The sequence below is a fragment of the Diadema antillarum genome, unplaced genomic scaffold, assembly GCF_040938485.1.
Source record: "Diadema antillarum isolate AM-2024a unplaced genomic scaffold, OU_Dant_1.0 seq00000069_RagTag, whole genome shotgun sequence".
NCBI classification, from domain to species: domain Eukaryota; kingdom Metazoa; phylum Echinodermata; class Echinoidea; order Diadematoida; family Diadematidae; genus Diadema; species Diadema antillarum.
The window spans coordinates 1,712,387-1,730,408 of NW_027271168.1; the positions used below are offsets into that span (position 1 = coordinate 1,712,387).

General features: G+C 38.1%; 1 protein-coding gene across 1 annotated transcript; it reads left to right on the plus strand.

The window, feature by feature from the left end:
• The first annotated feature begins 13,998 nt into the window (after nucleotides 1–13,998).
• On the plus strand, nucleotides 13,999–15,363 carry LOC139725970 (ileal sodium/bile acid cotransporter-like). Its single transcript, XM_071637052.1, has one exon. The coding sequence runs from the start codon at nucleotides 13,999–14,001 to the stop codon at nucleotides 15,361–15,363; it is 1,365 nt and encodes a 454-aa protein (XP_071493153.1).
• Nucleotides 15,364–18,022: the final 2,659 nt, after the last annotated feature.

Consider the following 18,022-nt stretch of genomic DNA (forward strand, 5'->3'; position numbering starts at 1 on the left):
CCAAATTAGACCACAATAAATCTTAAACAAATCAAACTTTTACATTATCCATCTGAGGATAGCCCTCAAATAGAAAGTGAAAATTTAAATGATTTCCTTTTGATATATACGTCACTCCATCCGCAGTGATTTCCACTTCGCGTTCAGAGTTCATGAATGGTATTATAAGGTTTAAAGCTGTAAGAGAGAATGGGGTGTAAAGTTCGGGAGGGGTGGATCAATGAAGAGAAGGGGAGGGGGCAAGAATAAAGTGTCTCAGTTGACATACACGAAACGTGCAGTTCGCGTGAGTTTTACTATAGGGAATATAATATATCTACGTCTTTAAAGAGCAGGAAATGTGCGAATTAAGAGTTCTTGAGTATCATCCGATAAGAGAACCATTTTAATCAATCAATCCCTGAATCAGACAAGAACATGAGCTACGTCACTGAGCTACAAAATTTGTCACTGTGGTTAACTTGGCACATCGATGATTCTTGATTACGTCGTTTAGACATGGGAGGCGTACAAGCAGCTGTCGTTCAGACGTATTCATATTCATTCCATTTCATTTATTCATTTTCATTTTCAAAGAAGAATATGTGTATAAAAGATATGATACTAGAATAGGCAATATACAGTACATATTCTGCATATATCATTAAATAGTATTTAATCACACGAAAGTTTTTGAAGCCAAGACACATGATATTTATCGCACTTTTGGTAAATTTACCAGTATTTGGATCCAAAGTGCAGTTCCCCCTCGCATGTTCAAGGTGCTTTAAACATTGTTAAAGGGAACCAAAACCCAAAGAGCAATGTGGAATGAGTGAAAGCAGCAACATTAGTAGAACAAATCAGTGAAAGTTTGAGGAAAATCAGACATTCGATGCAAAAGTTATTATTCAATTCAATTCAATTCAAAGGTTTTATTTTCACTTCTTTCAACAGAATGTATAGTATAAATTCGACAGGCATTTGAAGGAATGATACGTAGATAGCAAAGAAAAACATTTGTCAGAAGTCATTACAAAGTGAGGCATTTTTCATGCAAACATATTTATACATTCTGCGAAAAAAAAAAAGTGGAGGTACCCACTCAAAAGACTGTGCTTGTACTATGTGGGCACCTCACAGGGAGAAAAAAAAAATAGGTGAATAACTTAACTACAAATGTGGGGAAAATGAGAAAAGAAGGGGGAAAGGGGAGAGGGAGGAAACAGAAATAGAAGTGTGAAGAGACGAGACAACTAAATATAAAAAGCCTAGATCGATCAATACATTAAAGATCAAGCCCACAGAGACTATTAGCCATATTAGAAGTGTAGAGCGTTGAAAAGCGACCGAGAAAGTGACATATATTATTAAAATGCTGATAGCCGAACATATCATCTGTTCTGTAGGCACGTATAATAGTATACAAGTTCGCAATAAAATAAGCTAGGGATGTGATGTGGAATACCGCGAAAGACGCGACCTATAACATGCCTAAGAAGAATCAATAGCAGCCTGGTGCATACAAAACCTGCATAATTCAATTCTAAAAAAAAAATAGACAAACAAACTTAGTTTCTTTCTGTTACCTCATAAGCCTTAAAGGGGAAGGCTAGTAACTGATCAGTGGAAATCAGTGGAAATGCTGGGAGATGATTGTTCCAATCCTTATGGGATTCATTCAAGAGTTCATTGTATATCTATTGTTGTGTGAAAATGATTTGCTTCAGAACGGTCTCATATTCAAGTAATGTGCAGATTAATGCTCCGTCACTGACCAGGGACGCTAACCTGGAAGCATTAAACTGCACATTACTTGAATATGAGACCATTCTGAAGCAAATCATTTTCACACAACAATAGATATACAATGAACTCTTGAATGAATCCCATAAGAATTGGAACAATCATCTCCCAGCATTTCCACTGATTCCCACTGATCAGTTACTAGCCTTCCCCTTTAAGGAGGAATGATTTCAATCTTTTTTTAAACGAATACAAAGAAGGAGCATTTTTTATGTCTGGACTAAGGGAGTTCCAGAATCTTGGACCTGTACACTGTAAAAACATCGGTGTTGGATTTAACACCATGGGTGTTAAATCTAACACCGATTAAACTTCAATAGAGGACCACACCCACAGGTGTAGAAAATATATTGTGACGGTGTTAAAAAGTGTTCACCTGGAACTTCGTGGTGTTAATTTGACACTGTGGCTGGAGATATTTTTGACACTGCCCTAGAATTAATTCAATAATGACACCGCATGGTGTTGATTTGATATTGGTGGTGTTAATTTCAATGGTATAACACCCGTCCAGCTTCAATAGGGGACCACACCAACTGGTGATACTGTGGTGTAAATGTGTTTACACATTTTTTTCAAAAATCAAGGACTTTATCGGAAAATTCTTTATCGTCTTGTTGAAGTTCAAAGTTAACAAGAAGTGCAGTAACTAAGAAACTATTCAAAAAACAATTTTAAATTCTGAAATGACACCCGGAGGTGTTAATCTAACACCATGAATGAGCACCGGAAATTTAACACCAACTCGGTGTTTCATATTTAACACCGGACTTTTTGCAGTGTATAAATAAATGTCTGCTGAGCTAAAACAGTTCTAAGCAGGGGCAAATGAAATTCATTAGACTGTCTTGTTGAGTAACTATGATGTGTCAGGTTAAGAGGAAACATGGAACCAGATATAAGCGGAAGACAGCTATTGTTATAACTATACATAAATTGTCCTAAATGAAATTAAAAAAAATCTCTAATTTTCAAAATTTTATTTTCAAAAAACAAAGAAGCGGTATGAGAGCAAGGAGCGGCATTACAAATGATTCGATGTGCCTTGTTTTGTAACAATAAAACCCTATCTAATAATGTTTGATGTGTGTTTCCCCACTGCTAAAATTCCGTAATTTAGATAAGGTAATATCAAAGACGAATACAGTATAAGTAATGAATGTTGGGGAAGAAACAATTTAAGCCTATTAATAACACCTATGTGATATATTACGTGGAATAATTTTACAAACATTATCTATAAATAATGTGAAATTTCCAAGAAAGTTTATTATCTACTGTAATTCCAAGAAATTTTATATATGAAACACTCTCTAGAACAGTATCATCAAAAGATATATCCATATTCAAATTATCTAAAGTGTTACTAAAAAAACATATACTTTGTTTTCTTAATATTCAGGGACAGCTTATTAGCTCGTATCCAATCACGTAAATTTTGTAACTCAGAATTTACTGTGTGCACTAGAATATTTGGATTTTCATGTGAAAAAAACCCCCACACATTTGAATCATCGGCGAAAAGTATGAATGATAACACTTGGGAGGAAGCCCAGAAATCATTCATATAAACAATAAACAGCAACGGACCCAATAAACTACCTTGTGGCACGCCACAATTAAATTCTCTCATATCACAGTTATACTTGTTTATAGAAACATATTGTTAATCTTTATAGTTTTGGTGTTGTAATCACTTGATAAGGAGACTACTAGATTTCATGACGTCAAGTGTTAACAATAATATAAAGAAAACATAGAGAGAATTCTACAAAAAAAAAAATCATTTTTCATGAAACTTACACATTCCATCTACTTGATACTGACATCTGTTAAGGGCAGTAATTATTTCCCCTGCTTTCTGAAAGCTGTTAGTCAAGTGCTCTTTCATTACTCTTGAAAAGTGAAAGCATGTTGAATTTTCTTTACATTTTCTTTTTAATTGTTGTCCACACATGATGTATTGTCGTAAACTCAAGTAGTCTCCTCATCCAGTGGTTCCAATACCAAAACTTCAAAAATTCAAAACTTTTGCATCGATTGTCCCATTTTCATCGAACTTTCACTGATGTGTTCTACTAATGTTGCTGCTTTCACTCAATCCACACTTCTCTTTGGGTTTTGGTTTCCTTCAAGAGTGAACTCAAACAAAGAGTATGACAAAAATTCAAACGAGCTCGTACACAAAATGATATAATGATATGACTTACAATGATAAGTTTTCGGCCGGGGAGAAGGGGTGGTACAGTTGCTATAAGGTTATGGAACAATAACATGATTTATATAATAACATATTTGTGTACAGAATACAACGGAATAGTTGTGAGTTGATGACATCATCATATGATTCACCTTATTTGGATGTATGAACATTATGAGGCTAAACAAAAACGAAAAACAAAAACCTTTCCGTGAAAATTGAGTATATGAATATAAGAACGACCCAAGTCCATTGGAGAAAATTTAGGAAAATGGAAATTAATAAAAAAATTCCCTACTCCCTTAAGTGTTTTCGGTTATTGGGTTGTTATTAATTCAAATTTGAATATAAAACAGTCACTTGAATGATTATCTGTATTTGCATGACTACGTAAATGGCTTTCAAACGCGATTGCCAAATTTGGACTTGGGTCGTTCTTATATTCAGGTACTCAATTATGTTTGTAAATGATTCGATTGATTGATTTTACTTATTTTTTATCAAAGATCAAAGATGCACTTTGAGAAACAAAATTGTATTTCATCTCGCTGTCTCGCTGCATATCCAAAGGCTCAATTAAGTAAAGTAAGTTTGCGACCAAATTATCGACCAGCTTGTAAATCATTGTAAAGTCCAGCGTTTTGTTTTGTTTTGTTTTTCACTTTTGCAACTACACTATGTTTCGTTTCTATAGGCATCATAATGACCTTGGAGCAAAGCTTGCAGCAAGTTTCATCACTTGAACCTGACTTCAGGCTAGATATGACGATAACTTTCTCAAGATCTCTTTACTCGAGACTAGATTCATTTTTTTCTTTCTCGGTAATTCAAAAAAAAAAGTATACTTTTCCTGCGATCCCACTCAATTTTATTGACTGAGCGACAGTGCACTGGGGAGTTCCCCGCAGCCCGGACGAACTCCCCATGCGTATTAGTCAGGAATGTTGGGGTTCATTTGACCTTACCCCCCATGTCTCGCTAAGGTCGAATTTAGGCCCTTTTTGGTGCTTTAAAGGTACACTCCACTAAAAATTCAAGTTTCGCGAATTATGTTGGACATTTTCCGCTGTCGGGTTGCAGGTTTATATTCCGGCAGTCCCTAATCAGAATGAAAAAAGGACAAAAATTCAACTGGATATTGTTGTATAAATGGGGTAGAAATTAATGAACAATAAGTTGCCCGAAATGGCATGGGTGAAATGTCGTGGGTTAATCATAAAGGTCAAAAGAATTAGCTATGAATCCAATTTTCTGGCATATAACTTCCACTTTTATAGAGTCCAATGATGACGTTTTCATGTGTGTGCATGTGTGTGTGTGTGTGTGTGTGTGTGTGTGTGTGTGTGTGTGTGTAATGGACAGAAATAAATGGGAAAAAAAACTTTTTGTGAAGAGAAGGTTAAAGGTCACTCCTAAAGGTTTAAGTTGTCTGACAGAATATTATATAGACTTCATAACTGAAGTCAAAGACGAAGTACTTTTGCCTGAATAGAGTGATTGTGTGAGAGGAGGAGGAAGCTCATTGAATTGCTCTATTACAGTTTGAGTTACGAAAACTTTACGAGACGTTTATTGGTCAGTGTACACCCACACGCAAGTAAAATGATTGATTGCCTCATAACTCGACATATACACCGTAAACATACCATAAAGAAATGATTTCACTGTTGTGTTTGCTGTATGTTTCATTGTTTACTAATGTCATTTCTAACATGGGATAGCGTTTCTCTGCAAGGTCGTAGAAATACCACCAGCCCGTGGAATTTTGGTGGGGGAAAAAATGCCGCCACACGCAACAGACATAAAATTGCACGTGATCCACGCATTCCCGCGCGATGGTATTAAACTGTACGGGAGATTGTAGGGGCTTCCCCACAGTCCTTGTCACGCTTGTCTCGTTAGTTCGGTCAGGGAGGTGTGTGATACATATACCTGGTTCTTAGTTCGGAGGAATAGTCTCGTCAAAGACGCCCCTCACCCCATCACGGCAATCACCGTTCCATGTTTTAGGGTACGAGACATACTTTTACTTTATCGTTTACCATGATAGACTGATATTGTAATCATCATCGAGTGTTTGCATGTTTTCTTTTTTATTTGAATTTCAGTGCATTTTGGTTTTGAGGGGACTATACTGTTATCATGCGTATAATAATGTCATCGGCAGAAGTTGTAATAAAAGGAGGAAGACAATCCTCGTCGAACCCGTATACCATCTTTGCAACGGGTTTTCCCGCTGTTTGCAACGCGCGGGATCATCAGACGGTTGCTATCGCTGTGAAGTTTGTTATTTCCTGATGTTCAGCAATCGTCAGTGATAAGTCGTGTCTCAACCAATCATTTCTTGCCTCAACGATGCACTTGCAAAAGCTTTTGATGTACACTATGACTCGATTATGTTTGTAGCGTGTATACGTCCATGATTTCTGGAATGCTGACAATGTTTAGAACTGTACAATTTCATCTGTCTTTTGTTGAGAGCCAATCTTGAAAGCATTGTGCACTGGAATGGATTATTTGATTTATTGTTATCTCTTCTTCTTCTTTTTTTTTCTTTTTTTTTGTGGTAATGGCATCACTCCCTCGCCGTTGATCAATTCAGTGTGTCTATCACAGCGGAACGCAGTAAGCGCAAGGATGCATCAGTGCCTGGCAACACTGGTTAGACATATCCCTTCTCATTATTACATGTATACGACATGTACTACGGACATAATAGCTGAGTTCATATACTCATGCCGGCGGATATGCACCCGTGGGAACGTAATGAATGTTTGAGATAAATCGATTATAATTATCATCTGTATTATACTGCGCTTCATTTTCAGGGCATTTTCTCTGCAGTGACACCCAGTTGATAGCTGCTGACGGAAGAGATGTGCCTTCGCCACTCAGTCGAACCCGATCCCAGCATCCTCTCCGGGGCACGGTGACGAAATTCATGGTAAGCATATATACCGCAAGAATGATATCAACAACAGGCTTGAAATTATATTCATCACGTAAACTAGACTAAACTAGCGTTTAGAGCACTATTTCCTGCCAGAGCCTCGATATAAATCTCCCCCCACAATTTTGGCCCGCTTTGTTCAACAAAAATGAATACTAGTATACCAGGGAGGTACTTAATACCTCCCTAAAACTGTCCGCTCCCCTATAAGTGCCATGATGACGAGTGTACGAAGACGGCCTAAAGACAACCCAAACGAACTGCAGATCGTTGCGACATTGCGCGCTTCTTTAGAGATAATCAATTTTGTCATAATCATATTATCAGTTTTTACGTACTTCCCGTTTCATCCTCGTATATCCCATCAGCCCAAACGTTTACTATACTGTACATGCATGTAAGCTGAGGTGCGGGTGTAGCATGTACGTGTTATGGTATAGAGACCAACGGGCTATGATACCGTTGATACCGGAGTATATTTCACATCATTTGTACTGAAGTACGTGTACATGTTTTGCGCGTAAAGTCCATGTTTTCATGGTCAATCATGATTACTTGCTATCGTGTTTTACACAAATATTAGGTGATTGAAATTTAAACTTATATATTTTGTATACTCTTGGAAGTGGAATAATTTGACGTAATTTCGTCATACTTGTTTCCATTGGTATTATATTCCATATACCAATTGCCTTATTGACTTGACAAAATTAATAGCCAATGGCGTAATAACATGTCTCTACAACAGTATTGATAAAAAGTAATTGAGGAACGATATGCAATTCGTGATAATTATCATGACATTGCATGTAGCGTACTTCTTAAAGGCTCTATTTATTTCCCCTTTGCGAACGTCACAAAATGGAGTGTGGTTGAGTAATAATGTCTCCTTATATCGTGTACGAAATCTGACGGTATATACACCGCCAGAGTTGGGAAAAAGTGGAAAACTAATCCCATGGCACTCAAGAATATATTCCCCTCTTGTACCGAGAATAATGATAATGATTTGGTGGTGTTTTTTTTTCGGGGTCCGAATACATTCTGTGAAAATCTATGATATTGTTTTCCTCTTTGTCATAAAGACGTTTCCAGTTTTATCGTTCTAAAGAAAAGTCGGAATGTTGCCTAATGTACATACCAGCTTATGAAAGAGATCCAATTTTCAGGGTTGCATCAGGGAAACTCGAACTTTAAATCAGCGACTTAAAGTGGCTGCATCGTCACATTAAAAGGATAGTACAGTATTGGTGGAGATGAGAATTGGGTTAGTTTTTGCAAAAGTTTTCGCAAGATACCAAGAAAACACTTATGAAATAGTACAGAGCATACCATTTTAAAAGGAATTCAAAGTTTATCTGATGAAAATCGGGTTTAGAATGAATGAAACATCCAAAAACAAAGTAAAACAAAGCGATCGTAATAAAGTGTGGGTCCCACACTTTATCAGAATCGCTCTGTTTTGGATATCTCAGCCATTTCAAAACCAATTTTCATCAAATAAACATTGAATTCCTCATGGAATCACATGCTCTTTCATATTTCATAAGAGGTTTCTCATTATCTCACCAAAAAATGTTAGAAACCTGAAATTAGGTCTCAACCAAAACTATACGATCCCTTTAAGGTGATGCTAAGTCTGTATGTCAGCTGGAGAATGTCATCCTCGGGACAAGACAACATACCAGCTGATGAGGCCCAAGCCGTTGGTGCCCAGCCCCACATGCACATATCTTCATCGACTAGCATTAGGATAGGCTGTTTATGTTATACAGAAACACGCGTCTGGACGAGCGTATTGTACTGTACCTTTAACGCATCGCATTCCCGTCAAAAGAGGAAGTTCAATTATTTAAATCTCCCTCTCCCTCATTCCCTCCCTCCCTCTCCCCCTCTCTCCCTCTCCCCTTCTCTCTCTCTCTCTCCCTCTCTCTCTCTCTCTCTCTCTTTATCTTTTTCTCTCACCCTTTTCAGCTCCCACCCTCCTCCTCCTCCCTGTAAAAGAGAAACACACTGCATCAGTAGGAGAAAATTTCACAAACTGTTCCATTCTACATGCACGTCGCATCAGTCTCCTCATTATGAACCTGTTATCGGAGCCAATGCATTAGCTAGTTCTGTCTGTTCAGAATACCAACGCTATATTTACACTAGATGAAACAGTCATTTAGGATAACGATCAGGGTAGCATAAATTTGCGTCTATATCTTAAAGCACCGAGGGTAAATTTGATGCTTGCTGACATGCCTTGTTAACATAAATTTTGGTTATTCTCTTATGCATGCGTATACTATGCTGTCACGTCCGTAGGGCATGGTAACTGGGACCTGTGTATTTTGAGTACCACTTGAATTTGAGCGTTTTATGGATTTCGTGGAATTAGAGGGCGGTAGTTATCTTATCAAAAGTAAGAGAAAACAATGCTGGTTGAGGAAAGATCATAATAATGACCTCTGGCTGAACCTTGGAATACCGGTAAACATTTCCGCATGCCCATTACAACTTCTAGCTAACAAAATTTGTGTAAACACGCATATTTTTAGTTTTTCACGCTCTAGAAAACAGAGGTCCTTACCCTTATTTCATCATTTTCAGGAAAACGCGGCGTGGCCTTCCTTTCATCGATTCACGATACTATAAGATCAAAATGAATGAACGTAGGCCTACAGAACGCAAAGCCATTCCAGTGTATGAGGTTTACACGCATTTTTTTTAACGATTATTTCATCCCCTCTGATACGGTAATAAATACGCTGTTGAAATCAGTTTAGTTGCTCATCTCCTTGGGGATCCAGTGCATTTATAAGCGGTGTAAGTTAAAGTAAATATAATAATGACATGATTTGTGCTTGGCTGCGTTAAATGAATATCACATGATGGTCGTCATGTTTCGTGATAGCTCGGGGCCAACCTCTAAGCGTGTCCCGTACTATAGGCGATAAATGTTATGAACATACTGAATTTACTATAACAAAATGATACGACGCGCTTTGTCATACACAATGTCATTATTCCAGGGCCCCGTTTTATCAAAAGATATAATCGCTTGTATTTCCTTACCACACAGGCTGCAATAGACTTATGATAGAAATCCACTATATTGTAATCAATTATAACTCTTCATAAAACAGGGCCAAGATTATATCCACTGGTGAATGCAAGATGATCAGCTGTGCAATTCTAATCCACGTCTTCTTTTGGCATTGTGTTTGGCATTAAGCATAAACTGCACTCCTGCTAATAATGAGTTTCTCGTGTGGAGAGTATAGTACAGCGCATTTTAGTTCATGATCTTATTGATAGAATATTCCATCCGAAGTTCCTAACTGGCATGATCATCAGTTATTTCATACTTAGAAAATGTTAGTGACTTTGTTGAATACAGACGATGAAATTTGACCATAAAATTGGGCCTTGGTCAAAGAGGCATGGTCATCAGTTCTGAGGACTCCGGCCCGGCATCCACATCACTTTAGCTTCACGTATACACTATAGCTTTGACGGATGTCAGAGCAGAGATTGGTGATTATTTGGTTAAAGCGTCGACCACGTTGGCGGCATAATCATCGATTTTCACAAAATTTCAAAATCAAAGCCTTCACATTCACATCAATTCTCAAGACAAGCGTATACAGCAGTCATCCTCAGAATAGCATCCTGTATTATCATATTTTTACTCGAACACAGTTTTAGCAGGGAGGCTTCCACCTCCCTGGTTTTAGCATCTATCATGATGGGACAGTAATTAGATGCCCGAAATGTCAAATGTTCTTGCGGGTGTGACGCCGAATTATTTCGTTATTCATCAGTGCGTGTTAACCCCCTAAGGATCACGTCCGATCTATAAATTGTACAACTACTAGTATTATATTCCCTTTGGCTGTGATAGGGCTGACCGCCTCGAAACAACTCGCCACGATCTTATCAAATGCCGTCGAATGGGGGTGGCGTAGGGCAGCCACCGATGAAGTATGACGAAGAATAACAACAGATTGAAGTAATCTGGATCACAGTACCGCGCTTGTCAAGCTGTGGTGTCATTTTTTTTTTGTTCTTTTAAGAAATGGAGAAAAAAAGGAGAAGATGAAAATTCTTTGGCTTATTTGTTCTATAGATGAGCTGTGATTCATGCAATAAGGTGCTACTTTTACTTTTGTGCGATATGCCTTATTTTTGTCCAATGAGATACAATTAGAGAATGCGGCATTATCTCAAGTAGGTTTCTCAAACCGTACAACGGGAGCTTCCACAGTTTTGTGTTGATATCAACTGGTGTATGGCTATCATTCATTACTTTAAGGCCCCGTCACACTATAGCGTATAAATCAGCAGATTATGATGATAACTTGTTCTTAATTCTAGGATTTAATCAAACGTTGTGAAGGCGAAGGAGATCGGGCCCTCATCGCTAACGGCTTTAATGAATTGTATGATTGATATCAACGATTAAATCCGTGGATAAGCGGATGTTGAGCAACGTATGGAATCAGATGCGTTATTCTCTATCAGTAGGGATACAATATTAACCTTTGTGCCAGGGACTATAGACAGTGCGTATGTCACTCCCTTGCATTTTATACATGTACCCCTCTATGTGTGTTATAATGCAGTTATATTACCAAATAAACAAACAGATAATATAAATAGATAAATAGATAAATATACAATGATGATGATAATAATGATAGTAATGATAATAATGATGATGATGATGATAATTATGATAATAATAATAATAATAATAATAATAATGATAATGGTAATGATAATGATAATAATAATAATAATAATAATAATAATATAAATAATAATAATAATAATAATGATAATGGTAATGATAATGATAATAATAATAATAATGATAATGATAATAATGATAATGGTAATAATAATAATAATAATAATAATATAAATAATAATAATAATAATAATAATAATAATAATAATATAAATAATAATAATAATAATAATAATAATGATATTAATAAAGTGTTATCGGGTTTTCGGTGTCAATCGGCAACCAAAGCACACAGAGGGTTACTGAAGAATTAGTGCCACTGGTGCAGCAGTATAGATAGTGCTTCTCGTCTTGCAATACAGTATTACGTGTCAGCGCATCTTCGTTTTATCAAGAGTACAATTTCCTAGCGATTAATCGTCATAAGCTGCGTCATTGCATTGTGATTCTATAATCATACCACCCCTCTCAATTACTAACCTATATCACTCTTTCAAATTGTCTTTCGTGCCAGGAGCACAAGTGTCTATTACTGGTAACCCTTGTGCTATTTGAGGCTCATGATTAGCTCATCGTCATTGTAGTGCGAGTTGCTCTCATGCACGACTCAGGGTTATTACTTTGCATTACTCACGCACAACTCTGGATATAACGGAATCCTCGTCATAAGCTCACTTAATCCTAACCCAGCGTGGAGAGATCGATAGATGAAGTTTTTGAAGATTAGCTAACATTACTAAAGCTTTCTCTTTTTTTATATATATTGTTGTTCCGACACTTGGCAACTTTTAAGCATCGGTCAAGCAGCTTGATATTATTATAGGCGCTACATTTAAAGAGAACACATTTAGCGGTAGAAATCATGACCATTTCAAACAGCAGGTATACCGTCTTTGTTTTCAAAGTGAAAAATGCATCATGTTTGTTTGTTTATTATTATCATTTTGTTGTTGTTGTTATTATCATTATTATTATTATTATTATTATTATTATTATTATTATTATTGTTGTTGTTGTTGTTGACTTTTTATGAAGAGCCTGCAAACCACCGAGGGCTTGGCACGGGGGCTACGATATCGTTCTCTTTCCAGTAGCTTTTCGCGGCTTCCATCATTACCTTGCCGTTCGCATCTTGACAGTAATACAGTGTGGGGCCTATAATACAGTATACTACGTAGTTACAATCTCCAAAGAAAAAGAACAATCACAACCAGCACTAGAAAAACACTCGGCGAGTGCAGATCTCCGCCAAGCAGCTATTTCCATCCATATTGTGATTTCCATCCTATATCATAGTCCTACATTCACAATCATCTGCATTATGAGATCCCTTGACCACCAAAACATACTAGTACCCTCACTGCCGACGTCCAGTCGTTGTTACCTACGCCATACTTTCTGGGCCAAAAGCGCAATGGCTACGAGGGTCCCAAAAGCAAGCACGTCATCTAGCGTTTATGATTTGAACCCTTTACCAATAAAGAATCCTTCTAAAATTAGAAAAAAAAAACCGTGGATTCATTTTAAGCATCTGTTCAAAGTGTCATTACAATTTTTTCTGAAAAATTCATCCAACTCTGTTCATAACTTTTCAATTGTTTTGCAAACAGACAGACAGACAAGCAAACAAACAAACTAACGCCGGCAAAAACTTAATCCTAATTGGCCGAGGTATTAAAATCAAACAAAGAGATGGATGATAGAAGATTGTGCAAAATACACGAAGGAAGAAAGTGAGACATACATGCCCTGAGATGTGGGTAATTAAAGCGATTTCGTTTGTACACAACCAAAGAAAACTATTTACCATGTGTGAGCTTTCGCCTACTGTCTGTAGGCTTCATCAGACTGGCGTTGACTCGCCGTAGATGAGGTGTAGGCAGTCTTACAGTCCGAGAGTTTTCTTTGGTTGTGTACAAACGAAATTTCGCCTTGATTAGAGAATTACCGATCAGATGAACCTCTTCCAAGACCTGAGATGTAGGGCCTACAAACAGACAGACAGACAGACAGACAGACAGACAAACGGACGGACAGACATACAGATATGTTATGTTTCATCGAGTCTTCGTATCATTGTCGATGGGGTCAAGTGTTGCTTTACATGCCAAGGAGAGAGTTGATTAATTACGTCGAGAATAATATTTCCAGGTTGTTTTCCTGATTTTGTTCCTTTGTTTGCTCTTTTTCTAGGTACTGGAAGTCGGCTGACACTTAAAGGCAACCGTCCGTACATTATTAAACAACATGGCATTCCAAGTCCTGCTCGTCTACGTTCCAGTCCTACTCCTAACTGCAGCCGGGCAACTTTCGGCGGCATCCAATATGGTTCGTGTATCGTTCGGACAAGATCCATTCGTGGTTCTCGAAGCGGAGAAAGAAATTGAGATCAATGTAACTGTCACTTGTCTCACCGATGGGGGCGGAAACATAACTTTGACATCAGCAGATGAGAGTGTATTCACAGTAAATTCCAATTCGACTTCGTTTCCATGTTACGCGGACAATGTGACCACTAATGTTACCTATCCCGTGTTGATAGACGGTGTCGCTCTAGGCGTGGCCGACTTGACGACGCTATTTTCGAACTCATCTGGAAATTTTGTAATTAACACCTATTTGGTGAAAGTTCTTCGGAAGCCACTGTTTACCTCCACGGCGCTGGCGAGCGTACTACTTGTGTGGATATGCGTGTCGTACGTTGCCATGGGGAGTAAAATTGAGTTGGATTTAATTTGGGAAAGAGTGAAGCGCCCTCATGGAGTCATCATTGGGCTTCTGTGTCAGTTTCTGATCATGCCTCCGCTGTCTTTCGCAATCGCCAAAGTATTCGCTCTCGACGACGCGGCAGCCATCGGGCTCATCTTAGATGGGACGTGTCCAGGGGGCTGGTTCAGTAACGTCTTCACTCTACTGCTCGACTGCGACTTCAATCTGAGTCTGACGATGACGTTCAGCTCGACTGTTCTCGCTCTTGGCATGATGCCGCTTAATCTCTTCATCTACACGCGTTTCTTCATAGAACACAACCAGCAGCTTCGAGCGCCGTACGCCGAGCTCGCAATCCAGTTGGCTTTCCTCGTCGTCCCAGTCCTGATCGGGGTCGGAATAAGTCACAAGTTCCCCAAGGCTAAACGCGTTTTCCAGAAAATGATCCGGCCGACCCTGGCGGGGCTGATCATCGTGAGTCTCGGTATCGGAATCCCAACGCAGTACTACGTGGTGTTGGTCTCTTGGAAGATCTGGCTAGCGTCTGGTATCTTTCCGCTCATAGGGGGCGCTCTGGGCTTTGGTATCGCGCGCGCTCTTTGCCTTGATACGAAATCGGCGGTGACGATAGCAATCGAAACGGGCGTGCAAAACAGCCTCCTCGCGATTACCGTGGTCGCACTTTACTACGACCAGCCCGAAGTCGATCTCATCGGCCGCGTACCAGCACTCATTGGACTCCTGGTTGTCATGGAAGGAGGGGTGATGGCAGCGATAAAAGGTGTTTGGGACTTTAGAAAGAGAAGGACAGAAGTGCCCCATGTGGAGTTGGAAGAGAATGTAGCAGACATTGACATCAAGGATGAGAGTGTGACGACATCTCACGAGGACACATCAGAGAACACGTCAGGCGGAAGAGAAAGTACCTTGGCGCATGCGTGCAACGGACAGGAGCAGAATCAAGGCATGGGTGTGTTGTAGCGTTAGTAGACCCTACTTGGGAGAGTGTCGATCATTTTGCTGAGGCTGATAACATTCTGATCTGTGACTACTAGTATCAAGAACAATCGTTTATTTGTTTGTTTGTTTTTTTCGTGGCAAAATGATTCCATGAAGTTTATGGAACAAATACCATCTACAACGTGCTTTCACAATGCAGGCTGAAGAAATGTTATTGTCTGGGGCGGCGATACGTTTTCGAAATGGGGGGGGGGGGGCAAAACTTGGATTATATGCTCTATGCGAGAGGGCAGTGAGACTAGGGAGCTTTTGGATTTTCAGAGGCGAAATCTAACAATCTGGTGACTCCTGAGTAACCAATCTTTCTACTTCAAGACTTTGACCATTATCTTTCGTGCGTCTTATCATGCTGTTTTCAATGTTTGTTTTTCTGTTGGGGAGAAGGAACTCCCGACTGGCTACTTGCTTGGTCACGTGACAATGTCCTGGTGGACTAATACGTTTTACTGAGCAAATTGCCGTTTCTTGACGTCATCATTACTCCATTTCACTGGCTCCAGCAATGGCTGATTCCTTCAATGAATTCTAAACTGCATTCTGCATTCTAGAATGAGAAGTGATTACCTAATACGGCCGAAAATGGTTTCTTATTTGATTTTGATATAAATATTGTTGTGATAACAAGTCAATCGTTATGATTAATCTATTTATTGATTCATAAATCAATAACGACAATCAAAATTATGAAATAAGAAGGATTCGTTTTTGTACACCATTTTACAATTGGTACTTAAGTGCTTTATCGTTTTATGATAGTTATTATCTTGTCTGATCAAATAGAATTTTAATACTGGTACATCTCTATAATTTTAGAATCCGCACATACCAGTAGACAGAGATTCATACTTCGCATGTTGCTTGTGACTATCAACTTCCAGAAGATTTCTACATGCTAAGTCAACTTGCAGTGGAAATGACTACATTGTTAAACACTTGTGAAAATGTATGCACAAAATGAAATACCAGTAAATGCGTATTCTCTCCTTTTTACGTCTCTTCAAAATCTGTTCGTTATTCATTGTGCCTTATGAAATTTAACTGAACCAAAAGAAGTTAGCACGGTCAGGCTACCGCATTACAGGAAGTTTAAAGTACACGTCAACACCAAGATCATATTGGCTTTGGTAGATTTATGGAGTAAAATAAGAGAACAGTTTCATCAGAGTCAGATTTTAAATACCGGAACCTTAATATGGCATAAGATCTTACAAAGCAGTGACTAGTCGCAAGCCTATAATGTGTTAATAAATGTTGGGTGGGGGGATGATGTCATTACCACTGACCTGTGCATAATTCATTATCGTAAAGTGATTGAGCAGATCCTAATCAAATGATTAGTCGTGATCAGACAGTTATTTTAGCTTATATACACGTAATTTTGCGTAATGACCGGTCATTAGTAAAGAATAGTGATCGGTCATTAGCGCTGTCACGTCGCGATGGTGACAGGGCGAGATTTCGACATTTTCTCTACTCTCGGTGACGGTGATTTATTAAAGGCATAATTTACCATTTGCAGAGGAAACAAAAACCCAGCATTAGTGCTTTTAAATAGTTCCAAAATGTTAATTAGGGACAGAAACAACCACTGTAAAACTTTGAATCCGTATAATTGATGTTAAGTATTGTTAAATACACAAAATGTGAACAATAGATAGAAATAAAGAAATCAAAGTTTTTCAAGACTAAACCGTCTACAGTTATGGTTTACTGGGAAAAAAATATTGATATCTCCTTATATTTTAGGCTTTATTGCAAAAATTCTAGATGGTAGGATGTTTTGTGATACAACAGACCTACACATCATCATGCATCAAATGTGATATTTTGTAAATTGTTGAAATCACTGCTCTTAGAGGTAAACAGGACCTTCAAACGACGAAGATCTGCCTCATCATTTTACTAGGCAAATGATAGAAGTCATTTTGTTTTCACGGTTTTGGCATTATTATGATTATACCACACTCGGTACCTTCGAAACAGTCCAAACACCCTCAGCTATTGCGTCGTTCGTGTTACACTGTTCCAAAAGTACCTTATGTGGGTGTGCATAATGCCCTCATTCATGTGTATTACTTTTTAGCTTTTTACTCCTTTTTTTATCAAAAAAGAATAAGTTGTATCATTCGTATTACATTATTGAAGTCAAGTTATAACCTCGCAATAATGTCGTTTAGGTGGAAATATTGGATGTAATGTAGCTGCTAAATTATGGCACACGATAACATGTTGACAAACAAGCAATATTTGAAGAGTTTAAATTAAAAAAAGGCCCTACATCCGTTTGTATCTCGAAATGTTTGAGATTAAAGGTGCTTAAAACAAAGGAGATGATTAAGATATGTGTGATGATTTAGGTAATTACTTAAAAAATAACTCGAATACAAAAAAGACTTCAAAAAACTTCTTGTATAACGATGTTTCTGGCATTTGTCTGGTGTGACGAGTTCAGTATCATTCCAATGATCTTATTTTTCTCTATATTAATGATGACCTTACTTTAAAGACTTTGAAAATGGCGTCAATCTGTTTTTTGCATTCAAACTTTTCATGTATTTGTCAAAACCAGTGGGATAGATTTGAGGCGAGTTCATCACTTTGCGCGACTTAAAATTGTATA